At 56.4% G+C, this 16,411-nt stretch overlaps 2 protein-coding genes across 6 annotated transcripts in view; one reads left to right on the plus strand and one right to left on the minus strand.

Moving 5' to 3' along the window:
- The window catches only part of MBOAT7 (membrane bound O-acyltransferase domain containing 7), a 9,330-nt gene extending 373 nt beyond the window's left edge, over positions 1 to 8,957 (minus strand). The window contains exons 1-7 of one of the 3 annotated variants that reach the window (XM_040251852.1): positions 8,661 to 8,957; positions 7,887 to 7,965; positions 7,641 to 7,770; positions 6,975 to 7,101; positions 4,755 to 4,914; positions 2,654 to 3,014; positions 474 to 650 (exon numbers count right to left, since the gene is read on the minus strand). In XM_040251852.1, the coding sequence (XP_040107786.1) occupies positions 474 to 650; positions 2,654 to 3,014; positions 4,755 to 4,914; positions 6,975 to 7,101; positions 7,641 to 7,770; positions 7,887 to 7,962 (1,031 nt within the window). In that variant the 5' untranslated portion in view covers positions 7,963 to 7,965; positions 8,661 to 8,957. Of the gene's footprint in view, positions 1 to 114; positions 651 to 2,653; positions 3,015 to 4,754; positions 4,915 to 6,974; positions 7,102 to 7,640; positions 7,771 to 7,886; positions 7,966 to 8,089; positions 8,489 to 8,660 lie in introns of those variants that run through there. The other 2 variants (XM_040251853.1, XM_040251854.1) reach the window with 2 other exon arrangements.
- Positions 8,958 to 9,384: 427 nt separating this feature from the next.
- Positions 9,385 to 13,557, plus strand: TSEN34 (tRNA splicing endonuclease subunit 34). Of its 3 annotated transcripts, none has more exons than XM_040251856.1 (5): positions 9,385 to 9,412; positions 10,492 to 10,738; positions 10,981 to 11,230; positions 11,379 to 11,633; positions 13,065 to 13,557. In XM_040251856.1, exons 2-5 carry the CDS (start codon positions 10,496 to 10,498, stop codon positions 13,250 to 13,252), a joined length of 936 nt encoding a protein of 311 aa, XP_040107790.1. In that variant the 5' UTR covers positions 9,385 to 9,412; positions 10,492 to 10,495; the 3' UTR covers positions 13,253 to 13,557. The 3 variants fall into 3 exon arrangements, with proteins under 3 accessions (XP_040107790.1, XP_040107789.1, XP_040107791.1); XM_040251855.1 differs by lacking the exon at positions 9,385 to 9,412 and adding an exon at positions 9,503 to 9,618; XM_040251857.1 differs by lacking the exons at positions 9,385 to 9,412; positions 13,065 to 13,557 and adding exons at positions 9,514 to 9,618; positions 12,009 to 12,219.
- Positions 13,558 to 16,411: the final 2,854 nt, after the last annotated feature.

Below are 16,411 nucleotides of genomic sequence, written 5' to 3' on the forward strand. Positions count from 1 at the left end.
ATATATATATATATATATATATAAAACTAAATCACTTTGCTGTACATCTGAAACGAATACAACATTGTAAATCAACTATACTTCAATTAAAAAAAAAAACTAGGAAAAGAAAAGCATGTAGGGGAATTTTTTGAGAGAGAAAAAAAAAGAGTTGAGGGAACAGAGGTCAACCAACTGCTTAACGTTTCTTACGTATTGGCAGGGTCACGATTCCAGAAGGTCTAGCCATCGAGTCCATAGGACTCGGTACACTGCGCCTGTGCCACGCGGCCGGCTTTACAGTAGAAACGGAGGCCCGGTGAAAAAGGAACGAGCTTACCTCGGTAACGCAATCCGAGCCGCAGCCAGAGGCTCAAGAAACTACAGCTCCCATGACCCTCAGGGGCGGAGGCCCGCTTGGGGGAGCCGCAGGGCGCCGCCGGGGCAGCTGGGAGATGTAGTTGCGTGCCGTCCTCCGCGACAGGAGGGCTCACCTGAGCACGTAGGAGCGGGCGGGCGCGCTCTTGTAGATGTACTGCGCCAGCCACCACTGCACCGTCATGTTCCAGTATCGCATGCCCTCCCGCACTCTCACGCAGAAGTCTGTGTTGTAGCAGTCGATGTTGCGGATGGCCTCATAGTCGTACTCCAGGGAAGCCGCCGTCTCCGGACTGGGGGGGGTGGAGGACGAGGGTGGGGGACAGACATGCAGCTCAGCCAGGCCCCCTCCCGACGCTGGCTCCTGTCCCAGCCCCGGACGCTAAGGAGGGGAGTCTGGCCAGGCAACAGCTCCCTGGCTGTCGCATTTGCTGGGGCAACAGGGGAGGGGAGCCCAGAGGGTGCATTTTTGGGGGGGACGTGCAGTTCCACAGCAATAGGATTCTCTTTCTCTTGGGAAGGGAGCCTGCAACAGCCAGGAAAAGTCTGCAAGGGTTACAGTTGCTAAGCTATGAGTCCTTAGCAACCTGACCTGCCAATGGTCTCAGATGTTGGTGTAAGGCCATCCCTTGGCACCCAAGCTCAGCATATCCAGAGAAGCCTCCAAGTAGTCCTTTCTAAATTCCTCAAACCCTTCCCTGGCTGGGGAAACAGCAGCCCTAACAGCAAGGTGGTCCGTGGTTGCTAGGGGGATGTCCTAGGCCCGCCTGCCACCTAGATGGTCTCTGTTGCTAGGGAAAGGGCATTTCTTAGCGACAAGCCTAGGATGTTTTAAAAAAGCATCCTGAAAAGGCGTTTCCTGGCTATCAGTCCGTATGACTGTTCTAGAAGGATCAGCTCCAGTAATACAGCGGTTCCTGGGTCACCGGTGCCCATGCTCCCAGCAGAAGGGGATTATCACTGACCTGCCTGAACCACTGGCTGCTTCTGATAACAGAAGCGGGGCTTCCATTAAGAGCAGGGCCCAGAAGGTTTAGAAAAGCTTTCAGCTGCTGCCTGACGTCTTCTGGGGGATACCCTCTAGCAACTGGAGGCCTGCCTTTGGTTACTCTGGCAGAAGGAAGAAATGTTGCATGGGGGGCGCCACTTCCCCCCCAACGGAATGGCTGCTGTGACTACGAGGGGATGGCCCAACCCTAGTAAGGAGTCATTCAAAATTTACATCAAGGGGCTGCTTTTCCAGCCCCAGCCTGAAGGCCAGAGGACAGCTGCAGGGAACCGAGGGAGGGCCCACTCCTGACTGCCAGGGTGCCACTTCCCCAGCAACACAGGGGCAATGCACCCTTAGCAACAAGAGTCCCTAGTTACCAGCCGTGTGATCTGCCTCATGATGAAGGAGCTAGGGGAGTAGCTTCACCAGCAACAAGGTTAATCCACAGTTACTGGGGCTTCTGGCGGTTACTAAGAATGGTGTCCCCCGGGCCAGAGGACAGCATGGTGGAGAATGCCATTTCTGGGACTTCCCAGGCGGGTAAGGATCCGCCTGCCAATGCAGGGGGCTGACTCGGGTTCCATCGCTGGTCTGGGAAGATCCCAGACGCCCTGGAGCAGCTGAGGCTGTGGGCAACAGCTCCTGAGCCTGCGCTCCCCAACGAGAGAAGCCACCAGAAGGAGAAGCTTGCCCCACCCCCAGACGAAGAGTAGCCCCGCCTCGCCCCAACCAGAGAAAGCCTGTGCTCAGCAGCCAAAAATAAATAAAGAGAATGTCATTTAAAACAGAGGCTGTTAGGTGGTGACATCTCACAGGGAGGGCCTGCTTGCTCCCAGCAAAGGGGGCAGTTTAGGGGACGCCGTTTCCATAGCAACACCGGCAGGAAGGGGTAGCTCTGTTGCTAGGGAATGGTTTCCCTAGCAACAAGGGGCTGCTCCTCACTGCCCAGGGATGGCATCCTGAGCAACCAACAGCAACCGGGTTACTGGGGTGACACTTCCATGGCAACAGAGGGGCAGCAGGGGGTTGCTAGAATACACCTTCCTTTTCCTAGCGACAGAGAGCAATGCATACCCCAGGGGGTGACAAGCACACAGCAGGGGGCGAACCGCAGGTTTCAGGAGTTTTCCTAGGACAGGGGAGCGCGGGCTGTGGTGGCCAAGAGTGACACTGCTGACAACAGGTGGGAGACCGACCCCCCCCCCCCCCCCCGCTGCTCCCCACTCTCCTCCCCACTAGGGGCAGGGCCAGCCCGCGGTGATGGGGCCGGCCGGGTCTTGGGACACCTCCCTCCCGCCGCCTGACCTGCTGGGGGGTGGGCATTGGAGGGTGGGGCCGCCCCCGGCCCGGGCTTTGGCGGCCACGGGGTAGGCCCCGAAGCCAGCGGCAATGCAGCCGCACTCGGCGGCAATCCAGGCCACGTAGAAGCGCATGCGGAAGGCGAAGAAGACGGGAACCATGTAGAAGAGGCGGGCGGGCAGCGGGCGGGCGTAGAAGGCGTCCTCGCGCACGGCCTCCAGCGGGAAGAGGTGTGACGAGAGCAGGAAGAGCAGGCCGAAGAGCGGGGCCGGCCAGGCGCGGCGCAGCAGGGGCCGCAGGCTGGGCACGGCGCCCGGGAAGGGCTGCTCCAGCCAGTCCAGGTAGGTGCGGTAGCGGAAGAACGGGCCTGTGGCGGGAGGGCGGGCCGCGGTCAGACGCTGGTGCGCGTGGGGGCGGCCGGGCAGAGCGCCGGTCCCGGGGCGGGGGAGATGGGCCAGGAACCGGGAACCAGGGGGACCAGGGAGAGAGCACATCGGAGGGCAAGGGAAAACGGGCAAAGGGGGAGACAGGGGACTTGGCGGCAAAGAGGAACAGAGAGCGACACTTAGGGAGCGTCTCTGACAGAGGAGTCTGAGAACCAGGGGGTCCCGGCACACTTGATGGAGACAGACAGACCTCCCTTGGAGGGAGGCGGGCAGGGGGGCCCGGGGGTCAGGAACAGGGAGCGCAGCAGCGCGTCCCTTGAGGAAGACAGGGGCCTGAGAAGAAATCAGAGGGTTGCAGGGGCAAGGCCCCGGGCAGGATCTGACTAGGGCTTTGCGTTTGGCTTTATATATATATAATTATTATTTTTTTTTGGATAACGTGTGGTTTATCCACTCAATGGAATACTACTCAGCCTTGAAAACAAACCAGGTACAAGTCCATGCATCCCATTGAGCAAATAAGGCAGTACAGAAGAATACATACTGTATTTGATTCTATTCACATAAAGCCCCCAAACAGACAACACTAACCTATGCTGTTGGAAGCCCAGAGAGCGGCTACCCTTGGGAGACAGCAACTAGAAGGGAGCAGGAGAGACCAGTGGCGTGTTGGGAAGATTATCTGATGGGGTGCTGACGGTATGCGCGTTTCCCATTTGTGTAAAACCACCGACTTGTATACGCTGTGCACACAGGCGTGCGTGCTCAGTCACGTCTAACTCTCTGTCGAACTCACGGACTGTAGCCCGCCGGGCTCCTCTGTCCATGGGATTTCCCAGGCAAGAATACTGGAGTGGGTAGCCATTTCCTTCTCCAAAGACTCTGGTTTGTTTTCCTCAGTGCTAGGGTAACCACTGTAGGCTCCCCCACCACGGAAGGGCTAGATTATTATTTTGCTTTTTCAGGAGACCCCTCAGCCACTGGGCAGGGAGGGGCTGCAGAGGGACAGCGATGGAAAAGAGGGCACTGCTGCACTTTAGATAAAATGATGGCTTGGCCTGGGGAGGGAGCAGAGGGCTTCAACAGAAATGTGGAAAGTCTCACATGTCACAGAGGACCACACGCTGTATGATTCCATTTATAGAAGTTCAGGGTAGGCAAACACATTGAGGAAGCCAGTGCTTTCAGGGAATGGAGGCAGCTGGAGGTTTGGGAGATGATGGTAAAGGCTGCAGGGGTTCTTTCTGAGGTGATGAAATTGCCTGGGAGTCATGCTGCGCAACTCTGTAGAGAGACTCAAACCCAGCAGACTGGAGGTGGTTGTGAGTGGGTGAATATGGTAATTATAGCTCAATACAGTTGTTACAGAAGTCAAAACCTTCTACGAGGTCAACGGTAATGAAAAATACGTCCTGAAACTAAAGGTCGGATCATACGCTGTGAACCCTTGTGGCCTGGGCGGCAGACACATTAGGGTGACATCGATCTTTCTCCTTAATCTCCCGTGTGCTCCCAGGAAGTTACAAAGAATCACTGAGGCAGAGAACAACCTGTGTCTACTCTGGAGGGGCCCTGGGGCCAGCGGGAGAGGGAGACAGGGCCTGGGGCTCAGAGGCTCACCCGCAGAGCAGCAGAGGCTGGAATGGGGGGAGGGGTGGGGAAGGGACACAGAACAGACAGCAGAGTCCGGGCAGAGGCAGGCCCAGGGTGGGCACGCTCACCTGTCATGATTCCCACGTAGCAGTAGCTGTAGCTGAGGGTCTCCATCAGAGAGGGCACGTCCGGCAGCAACCCCAGGGGGGGCTCCTTGCTGAAGCCCGAGGCCATTTCCTTCCTCTGGGCCACGTGCAGGTCCTGAACTTCACTGGCCAGACTCACCAGCTGGGAGGAAGGGGCGTGCGGGAGGACAGCTCAGACCCCGGCCTCCTCACACCCACCTCCCGTTCACAACCGCCCTGGGTGGCCAAGGGCCGGGCGGTCCTATGGGGCTGGGTGGCGAGGCGCTGCTCCTTGGGCAGCTCTGAGCATCTAACCACGAGTAAGGGCTCCCTCCTGGGCCCCTTGGTCTTTTTTTCTCTAAGTTCCATCTTTCCGTGTTCCCCTGCAGTTCATGGCTTTAGGTACCACCCATGTGGGACTTCTCCAAGCCCCAAGCTTGTCCATCAAGCTGCCTCTAGGGAATTCCCCGGTGGTCCAGAGGTTAGGACTTGGTGCTTTCACTACCGGGGCCCGGGTTTGATGATGCTTGGTTGGCAAACTAAGATCCCACAAGCCGTGTGGCATGGCCAAAATAAAAAAAAAAAAAAAAGAAAGAAAAAGCAGCTGCTTCTTCTCATTAATACACGGATGGATGACTTCCGGGCACCTCGAATTTAACACATCCCAAGTGGAAAACAGTTTTAGCCATTCCCCGAAGTGGGTGTTCATCTGGTCTCTCCTCTCATCAAATGCCAGTCCTTGGGATTCAGGCCAGAATACTGGAGTGGGTAGCCTTTCCCTTCCCCAGGGGATCTTCCCAACCCAGGGATTGAACCCAGCTCTCCTGCACTGCAGGCAGATTCTTTACCAGCTGAGCCAGCAGGGAAGCCCCATCAAATGCCATCACCATCCAATGAGCTGCTTAGACTGGAAACCTTTCTAGCTCCCCAGGTTGAGTCCCTGAAGTCTCTGGGCCTGTCCCTTTTGCTTTGCCTCCACCACTGGGCTGAGTATGTTTACCCTAGGCCCCCAGCCTGCTCTCTACCCTTCTGCACACAGACCCCAGGCTGGCCCGACACCCACAGGTCTGTGTCTTCCAGCTTCAGCCGGGGTTCAGTTGCCAGATGGCGGAGGCAGGCAGGAGTGAACCTTGGGTTTATAGTCCTGTATTTTTAATCCCTTTATTGATAAGACCGCCTGGGGCCTGGCCGTGACCCTTGCCCAACCTCCTGGAATCTACCCAGGTCCTTTTCCTTCTGGGCTCCCCTCGTCTCGTCCCCTTGGGCCCAGGACCCTTCCTCATGCCGCCCTGGTCGAGGTAAACATCAACAAAAACGCGCCCCAGGTTCTCCTATGTGCCAGGCCTCCTGGTGGGGCCCTGATAAGCTGCCCCAGGCCTGCCTCAAGCCTTCAGTTTGTCAGTTGGACTTAGATAAAGGAGTCCCACGCCAGCTCGCCTTACCCTTCCTGCTGCAGTTCTCTCAGCATCTGGAGGAAGTATTTTTAAACCTGGAAACCTGGTCACAGGTTTTCAGAAAACCCTCTTGCGGTGGTTCTTGGGCCCCCACAGGAAGAAGTCCGAACTCCGCACTGGGGCCAGCCAGGCCCCACACGGCCTGGCCAGCGCTGTGGTCTCCCCTTGAGGGACAGTCCACGTGGCTAGCACACAGCTGTCGGCACGCGGCCGGCCCCCTTCCAAGCCCGCTGCTCCCTGTGTCCCAAGAGGCTCTGGTTTCCTCCGACTCCTAACCCACTCCTGCCCACTCTTCAGCTCCCGCCCGGGAACACGGGATGCTGGGCGAGCCCTGCCCGCCACTGCTGCCTGACCCTTCCGTTCCCTAAAAGGTAGCACACAGGAGCAACGCGCGACCTCTCCTTCTGCAGCAGGGCCTGCAGACCTGTTTTCTCCCATCTTCCCAGGTCGTGGGAAGCCAGACGGCGTGTCCTGCTTTTGTGCCCTTAGCTCAGTGCTCTCTGCCCAGAGCTGGGTTTTGTTTTTTTTCTCTTTTTCAACGTGGCTTGCTACAAAGATGCACTTTAGCCCAGCCACCCACTGACACCCACAGTTATATAGCTTTGGGTACTTTTTTACCCCGGGGAAGAGCTGAGAGGTGAAGTCCTGCCTTCGGCAGAGTGAGTGGGAGAGACGGACCCGCCTCCTCTGCCTCCCCAGGGAGGAGAAGGTAAAGCTGGGCTGGTTCATGGGCACCCAAGGAGGGCTGGGGGTGTGGGGGGAGCCTGACCTTCAGTGTCAGCAGCAGTTGGACGGCGTTGGTGAAGGGCGTGGGAGTGGGCAGGCCCAGCAGGCTGAGCGCGCGGAAGAAAAGCAGGTAGGAGAAGGTCCAGGCGAGGGCCAGGGCGTGGCAGGAGCTGAGACAAGACAGGAGGCCTGTAGCGCTGGGTGCGGGAGGTCTTGCCTCTGTCGCCCCTGGATTCCAGCTGCAGATCCCACCCCCCACCGCCCACCTTCAGAGATAGGGGAGGTGGGTGTACAGAATGAATATGACTGAAAGAGCTGCACAAAAACGCACAGCAACAGAGAACAAGGAGGAGATGAAGAGAGGGGCTGCAGGGTGAAGACCCTTCATGTCTCCATTTGTTTCTGGGAGGGAGGGGGAGAGGCGAGGGAGAAAGAGAGAGAATACCGGGGCCAGCAGCCCCCCAGTAATGCCCTCCTCTCTCCTGAATCCATGACATGGACGTCAAGGGCCAGGACAGACACACAGGGACGAGACTCAGAAAAAGGCAGGAGAGGAGGAGAAACAGACCAGACACGTGACACAGAGAACCTCGAGGCACACAAGGGACATCCAGAGGCTGACGTGGAAACAGAGAAAGACCCCAAGAGGAAAGAGGTTGCATCCTCCACCCGCTCCGTGCTCCCCCTCCTCCTCCCACCAAATCCTCACCAGGGCTGGGCCTGAATGAGCGCCCAGGTCCCAAGGATGGTGACCAGGGAATGCAAAGTGTGGGGGCCACAGGTGAACAAGGTGAGCCCCAGGCCCACGGCTGCCGCCCCCCATCTCTTCAGCCCAGGTCCTGCGGGGAGAAGGCACAGCGTCAGCGTAGAACTTTCCAGGGGGTCCCCCGTTCTGCCCGCCCCCCCGCCCGCCCCGCCCCCCCTTACTTTCCGCTGAGGAGGGAACCTGACTCACCAGCTTTCTTAAAGAGGAAGCCGATGGGGATGGAGATAAGAAGAACCACTAGATATGTCCATTCTTCGGGCGACATGTTCTAGGGGAGGGGCAAACATTCACAGTGAGAACCCAGGAGTCCGGCCGCCAGCCCCTCCTCCTTAGAGGATTTAGGAATCTGCCCCCGTCTGAATCCCCAGTTGTCAAAGATCAAGGAATCCTACCCTCAGCTCTTCTCCTCTGAGAACACAGGAATCCTGACCTCCAGGCCCTTCCTCCCTTGAGGATAGAGGAAGTCACCCCCAGGACCTCTCTTGAGAACCCAGGCCCCCAGATCTCTTCTCCTTTGAGAACCCAGGAATCCAAACCTCCCGACCCCTCCTCCGTAGACAATCAAGCAACACCCAGCCCCTCTCTTCTTATCCCCGAGCTCCCCCCCGCCTCCGAAAACACTGCTCTCTAAACCCCTGCCGTTCTTCGAGGGTGCCTCAGAGGAGTCCAGGTCTCCAGCCTCCACCTCTCTCCGAGCTCGGGTTTCTTCTCCTGTCTGAAGCCGGAGAGCCGGCCCGCTCCCCAGTCCCAGCCCGAGTCCCGGGGCGCGCACCAAGCACGGCTCATATCCGTTTTGGGCAAAGCCACAGGCGGTTACGCCACCCGGGAGCTCGACCATGCCACCCCGGAGCTCGGCCGCGCTCCCGGCGCCGCCCCCGCACCCCATCAGTCCGCCGATCCGCAGCGACCCCACTCTGTCCAGACCCCTCCGGGTTTCCTGGGCGCCTCCACACCCCGGCCCACCTGGACCCGCGGTTCTGCGCCGCCCGCAGGGCAGGAGGCGGCCGAGCAGTCCTGGCCCGCTGGCTACCGTGGGTCCGGCCACGCCTACCCCGCCCAGCACGCCCCCGCACCCCCCAGCCTCTTTCGGGGGGCCTGCAGAGCTGCGCGGCCCGGGGTCGTGCGCACAGCGCCCAGCGGTGTCCGGGCTGCGCGAGGAAGGAGCGCGGACAAGGCGCAGAGAGCACGACCCGGCGGCGGGACCCGGGCTCGGATCTACCAGGCTGCGAGCACGCAAAGGGCGGGGCTTCGGCTCGGAAAGGGGTGGGGCCAGAAGCTTCGGGCTCCGAGGGCGCCGCGGGACCCGGGAAAGAGGCGGGGCCTGGAGCTGAGCTTTCAGAGGGAGGCGGGGCTACCGCTCCAGGTTCCTTCGGCCAGAATCCGGGGGCGGTTTGGAGGCGGGGCCACAGGCTTCGGATTTTTTCGGAGGTGGTCGAGTAAGTTCGGTTATGGGTGGGGCCAAGAGCTTCGGCCGGACGTGGGCGGGGCCACAGCCTCGACTCCCTTCGGAGGTAGTCGGGTAGAAGCGACCTTGGGTTGCTCATAGGCGGAGTCTCAGCTTTAGGACGGAGGCGGAGCCACGGGCTTTGGACACACGAAAGAGGAGGGACCCAGAAGCACCACCCCCAAGGGGGTGGGGCAACAGCGTTCTACCTCAAGGGGCGGGGCCAGCGTGGCGAGCGGCCCGTTTCCTAGTCCCGGAACCGAGGAGGGAGGTGCGCTTAGAGGGGCGGGCTCGAGGGGTTTACACTTTAGGGGAAGGCAGGGCTACGGCCCTGCGGGGCGGGCCCCACACTTCCCGCTCCGCTGAGGTGGCGGCGTGACGACACCGACGCAGGGGGTCGGCATGGGGGGTGGAGGAAGCCCCGCGTGGCGCGCTACGTAGGGGGTGGCTCCGCTGGGACTGCGAGCTGGTTACGAGGTGAATAGCTGTTTCCGTCAGAGGACGGTGCCACATTCTGAAGGGAGCGCTCACGAGCGGGCTGAGCCCGGCCGAGCGGAGAACGGACCGGGTTTCCGGCTGTGGGGTTCGGTCTTAGGGCGGGAACTCCAGCCGGGGGAGGGGGAGCCCGCGGCCGAAGGGGGCGGGGCCTCAGGCTGTGGGCTGGACGTGAGCCGAGGCCGTCCGAACGCCTGACGCCTAGTCTTCGGGAGGGGGCGGGGTCGCGATCGGCTGAGCCGAGGACTTCCGAAAGTACGAAGCGGCCACGCTCGGGCGGGGGCGGGGCTTCGCATTCTGCGAGCCCGGCTCAGAGCGGGGACCTGAGGCCGGACCTCTAGGGCTCAGAAAGGAGACGCCTCCCCGAGGAACCCGAAGGGGGCGCGGCCTCGGGGGGCTTTGGCCTCCGGAGGTCCCGACACCTGACGGGAACACCGGAGGGCGACGCCGAAACGGACCTTACGGAGGGGGCGTGGTCCGCCCTCCGGGAGGCTTTGCCAAAGGGCGCGGGGGCCCGCGCGGCCAGTCTCGCTCCTGGCCAGAATGCTGACCGCAGGGTCCGGGGCGCCCCGGCGGGCCCCCAGCGCTCCTTTCGGGGCGGGGCCTCGTCTCGGTCAGCCCCGGGGCCTGGCGGGATCGCCCGGGGGCGGAGCCCGGCGCCCAGGGGGCGGGGCTAGCGCTCCCGCTCAGCAGGTGGCGAACGCGGCTCGGCGCGAGGCTCCGCCCCACGAGCCTCAGGGGTGGGGCTGCGCCGAGACCCCCGGCCAGGCGGTGGGCGCCCTCCCAGCGTCGCGAATCCCGCGGCGAGAGGCGTGCTGCCGGGTGGGTGACTGCTGTGCCCCCGGCCTCCCGCAGGAGGATGCTGGTGGTGGAGGTGGCGAACGGCCGTTCCCTGGTGTGGGGGGCCGAGGCGGTGCAGGCGCTGCGGGAGCGCCTGGGCGTGGGGGGCCGCACGGTGGGCGCCCTGCCCCGCGGGCCCCGCCAGAACTCGCGCCTGGGCCTCCCACTGCTGCTGATGCCTGAGGAGGCGCGACTGCTGGCCGAGATCGGCGCAGTCACTCTGGTCAGCGCCCCGCGCCCGGACCCTCGCCAACACAGCCTGGTAAGGCGGGGGGCAGTCTAGGGGCTCCCTTCCCGGGGGACCTGCGGGAGGAGAGGCGGGGGATGACTAGTCCCTGAGGTGGGAGGGGTCTGAGAGTCCTGGATTCTGGAATTCTGTGAGAGTAGGATAGTAGGATCCCCAGGTTCATTCCCCGAGGTTTGGAGGGGCCAGAGTCAGGATTCCTAGATCCCTAAGGCAGGGCATGCCTGAATCCTGATATTACAGGAAAGTTTACTTCTCAGGCACTGGCATCCTTCAAGCGCCAGCAAGAGCAGGGCTTCCAGGAACAAAGCGCTCTGGCAGCTGAGGCCCGAGAGACCCGTCGTCAGGAGCTACTAGAGAAGATTACAGAGGGCCAGGCTGCGAAGAAGCTAAAGCTGGAACAGGAATCAGGGACCAATGGGAGCCAGGAGGCCGGTGGGAAGCAAGCTGCCGAAGAGAATGAGGCCAGTGCTGGCCAGGCTGCTGGAGAGCATGAGGAAGCACATGAAGGTGGGGGTTGGAGTCCACGGACCAGGGGAAGGAGAGAAGAGATGCTTGGGAAATTTTTGGCTGGCACTCTAGGGTTGGTCCTCACTGGGGGTGGGGAAAAACCTTGCCCCTTGGATTCATCAAACTCTCTTGGATTCATCCCCACCAGGCTCCTCTCCCCAGCCAGGGCCTTCAAATGGAGTGGCCCCCTTACCGAAGTCTGCTCTGCTCATCCAGTTGGCCACTGCTCGGCCGCGGCCCATCAAGGCTAGGCCGCTGGACTGGCGTGTCCAGTCCAAAGACTGGCCCCACGCTGGCCGCCCTGCCCATGAGCTTCGCTACAGCATCTACAGAGACCTGTGGGAACGAGGCTTCTTCCTCAGTGCCGCTGGCAAGTTCGGGGGTGACTTCCTGGTCTATCCCGGTGAGTTTGTGTTGGGACCTCTCGTGACATTTTTCTTCACAATCCCACCCCGTTCTGCGTTTCCCGCCTTTTTTGGTCTCTTTTTCTCAGCTTCTAAGAAACAGGAATCACTTGGGAACCCAAGCTCTTTTGGAGAGTAGTTTAGTAAATGAACAAAGGAAAAAAGAACTCTCACAGAAAACGTATAGAATAAAAAGTTAGTCATTTTTTGTAGTGTTATGTACATTACTCTATTTAATAGTACGTATACATTGCAGATTCTTTACCAGTGAGCCGCGTGGGAAGCCCTTCCATATCTTGGCTATTGTAAATAATTTGCAGTGTACACAGGGGTGCGTTTTTCTTCTTGAATTAGTGTTTTCATTTTTGTTTCAGATAAATACCCAGGAGTAGAAATGCTGGAAGCCTTGCTCTTACAGATTTATGTTACCTGTTAGTTTTCTGTATAGTCTGTACTCAGGGTCCTGCTTTACTTGGTCAGGTTCATCTAACCTGGGGGCAAAGTATAGCTCCCTCCCCTCAGCCTGTCAAATGAGGCCCACTGGCAGGTTTTTTTTTTTTTTTAATAAAGTTTTATTGGAACACAGCTCTGTTTGTTTTTGACTGCCCTGGTGGCTCAGACGGTAAAGCGTCTGTCTATAATGCCGGAGACCTGGGTTCGATCCCTGGGTTGGGAAGATCCCCTGGAGAAGGAAATGGCAATCCACTCTAGGACTGTTGCCTGGAAAATCCCATGGACAGAGGAGCCTGGTGGACTACAGCCCATGGGGTCGAGACTTCACTTTCACTTTCTGTTTGTTTATATATAATCAGCGGATGCCATGGTGCTAGATTGGCAGAGTTGAGTACTTGCAGCATGGCCCACAAAACTGAAAATTTTACTATCTGGTCCTTTTTAGAAAAATTTGGTTGACTCCTTAATTCTATTTTATTACACCCTTCTGTTGTAAATCGTTCTCTTCTTTTAGTCTGAGTCACTTCTCGTTGGATATTTATGATACGATATACATGATACCCTTTTGAGTTCCTCATGGCTTTGACTGACAGCGATATAGTCAGTTACTTGTTTTTGTGGCTCAGATGGTCAAGTGTCTGTCTACAATGCGGGAGACCCGGGTTTGAGCCCTGGGTTGGGAAGATCCCCTGGAGAAGGAAATGGCAATCCACTCCAGTACTATTGCCTGGACAAAATCCCATGGACAGAGGATCCTGGTAGGCTATAGTCTACGGGGTTACAAAGAGTCGAACACGACTGAGCGACTTCATTTTCACATAATGTGTCAACTTGCTCCACCCCCCAGGCCCAAGGGTGTCTTTTACAATATTGGTAGTGATGGCTGGATGCCTTGTGATCCCCTCCGTGTTGGAGGTCCCAGTGTCTTCCAGCTTTCCACCAGTGGAAACTGCCACCTGCCTCTCTCCTTCACCCAGGTGACCCGCTCCGTTTCCACGCTCACTACATCGCCCAGTGCTGGGCTCCCGGGGATCCCATACCACTCCAGGACCTGGTTTCCGCTGGCCGCCTGGGCACCAGTGTCAGAAAGACGCTGCTGCTTTGCTCTCCGCAGCCCGATGGTAAGGTGGTCTACACGTCCCTGCAGTGGGCCAGCCTGCAGTGAGCTCCAGAGACCTGTGGGCGCACAGCCATGTCCGTGGCAAGACCCTTTCTAGATGGTTCCAAGCTCATCTCTGCGTGGGAGGCCCCGCCCCACCTCCTACCTCTCTTGGCGGTTAGTGTTCGATTCCAGATTTATAAACACTACATCCTCCTTATATCCCTCCCCGATCCAAAGCACTTAGTGGCTGTGTTGTTTTTATAGTTACCAGTTTCCAACCATGAGTTTCCTGAGTGTGAAAGCTGATTCATTTCTGTTTTCTACAGGGCTTAGGTCCCAAGAGGTCTCAATAAATTTGTCGAATCAGTGTGGAGTTTGTGATTTGAATCCTTAAGACAGTCCTGGGAGGTGGGGGCAGTTGCTGCAGGTTTGGGCAGATGAGGAAAAGCCTGGCGGAGGGAAATGAGTTGCCCAAGGTCCCACCTCTAGTAAGAAGCAGGTGTGTTAGTCGCTGAGTCGGGTCCAACTCTTTGTGACCCCATGGGCTTCCCTGGTGCATCAAACAGTAAAGAGTATGCCTCCAATGTGGGAGACCTGGGTTCAATCCCTGGGTTGGGAAGATCCCCTGGAGGAGGGCATGGCAACCCACTCCATTATTCCTGCCTGGAGAATCTCCATGGACAGAAGAACCTGACGGGCTATAGTCCATGGGGTCACACAAGAGTTGGACACGACTGAGCAACTAAACGCAGGCTCCTCTGTCCATGGGATTCCCCAGGCAAGAATACTGGAGCGGGCAGCCATTTTCCTCTGCAGGGGATTTTCTGGACCCAGGAATCAAATCCAGGTCTCCTGCACTGCAGGCAGATTCTTGACCATCTGAGCTGGGGTTTAAAACCTGGTCTTTCTGACTCTGAAGTCCGAGCTCTTCCACTGCACTACACTTACTTTGGAAAAGCTTTCTTTAAGGCATTTCAGATGCATACAAAGGCATAAACAAAAAATAACTTGTGTAAAAAAGGAGGAAACTGTTGCAGTTTTGAGGAGTAGGGAGGGAATATCGGGGGTGGTCTTGCTCTTGGATTGGGTGCTGTTTATTCAGATGTTGGGAGAATTACTTTTTATACCGTACATTTCTAGATCCTCCTTTATATGTATGCTCTATTCCACAATTTTTTACAAAAGCTAAAACACATACGTATGAAATATGCACTTGTAAAACAATTTGCAGAGCTGCCTTTCTGCTTAAGAAATTACTAGAACATTACCAGTACCAACCTCCAATATTTAAGAAACTGATTTTTAAAAAAATTTTTATCTATTTATTTGGCTGCACCAGGTCTTGGTTGTGGCATGTGGGATCTAGTTCCCGACCAGGGACAGAACTCAAGGCCCCAGCAGGTAATAAATGCTGGAGAGGGTGTGGAGAAGAGGGAACCCTCTTACACTATTGGTGGCAATATAAATTGGTACAGCCACTAGGGAGAACAGTATGGAGGTTCCTTAAAAAACTAAAAACAGAACTACCAAATGACCCAGCGGTCACACTCCTGGGCATGTATACTGAGAAAACCATACTTTGAAAAGATGCTTGCAGCACTATTTACAATAACCAAGACATGGAAGCAACCTAAGTGTCCATCAACAGATGAATGGATAAAGAAGATTTGGTACATATATGCAATGGAATATTACTCAGCCATAAAAAAGAATGAAATCTTGCCATTTGCAGCAAAATGGGTGGACCTAGAGATTATCATAGGTAATGATAACTAAATGAAGTAAGGCAATGACAAGTATATGGCAATCACTTTTATGTGGAATCTAAAAAAAAAATAGATAAAAATAAACTTATTTATAAAACAAACAGACTCACAGACATAGAAAACAAACTTATGGTCACCAAAGGGAACAGTGAGGGGAGGAAAGATAAATTATAAGTTTGGGATTAATATATACGCACTACAATATGTAAAGCAGGTAGAAAACAAGAATTTACTAGATAGCACAGGGAACTATAGGGCTTCCCAGGTGGCACTAGGGGCAAAGAACCAGCCTGAAAATACAAGGGACAAGAATCGCGGGTTTGATCCCTGGGCTGGGAAGATCCCCTGGAGGAGGGCATGGCAACCTACTTCAGTATCTTGCCTGAGGAATCCCATGGACAGAGGAGCCTGGTGCGCTACAGTTCAGGGGGTTGCAAAGAGTTGGACACGATTGAAGGACAGGGGAGCCTGGCTGGCTACAGTTCATGGGGTTGCAGAGTCTAGTTGGACACGATTGAAGGACAGAGGAGCCTGGTGGGCTACGGTTCACAGGGTTGCAGAGAGTTGGACACGATTGAAGCAACTTAGTATGCACACACTGTAGCCTGACTGGCTTCTCTGTCCACTAGCGCCACTGGGAAGCCCAGGATTAAGTAAATTAACATGGGTACAATTCTTTGAATGGGGCCTGATGCATAGTAATTAAGTATTCTAGAATGCCACCTATTATTATTTTTAGTGATAGAAATAATGGGTCACATGAATTAAAACATCAACAACAACCAAAAAAAAAAAAACCACACCCAAAACTGTAAGGTGTTTAGCCCAAAGCCTAGGAGATTTAGAGTGCTTGTTAAATATTATCTAACCAAGATAAAGTCGTTGGTGTGAGTGGGATTATCCCAGAGAGAAAAGCACTAGAGGCAATAATCCTGGGGCTGTCTGAGAGGAGATATATATATTTCAGGTTTATAGCAAGAGGTTTCAGAACATTTTCCCTGTTCTGGAAACCCAAAGAAAACCTCAGGATATAAACTGCTGTCTTTCACAAAGAGGCACAGTCTTAATCATTACGTGTACACACACACACACACAGACACAGAGTTTTCGTCAGTCACCTTCTTAAGGAGGCTTCCCTGACCATCCTTTCTGAAATACCATTTTCCCTCCGTCATTGAGAGATGTGCTTAGTCGCTTAATCCTGTCCGACCCTTTGCGACCCCGTGGACTGTAGCCTGCCAGGCTCCTCTGTCCGTGGGATTCTCCAGGCAATAGTCCCAGAGTGGATTGCCATTTCCTTCTCCAGGGGATCTTCCCAACCCAGGGATCGAACCCGGGTCTCCCGCACTGCAGGCGGATTCTTTACCACTGAGTCATCAGGAAAGCTCAGTCATTACCAATAATTTATTTTCTTCACAGCAGCAATCTGAAACGACCTTATTATTTTCCCTCTCCT

This window comes from Oryx dammah, unplaced genomic scaffold (genome assembly GCF_014754425.2).
Source record: "Oryx dammah isolate SB20612 unplaced genomic scaffold, SCBI_Odam_1.1 HiC_scaffold_13, whole genome shotgun sequence".
In the NCBI taxonomy this organism is placed as follows: domain Eukaryota; kingdom Metazoa; phylum Chordata; class Mammalia; order Artiodactyla; family Bovidae; genus Oryx; species Oryx dammah.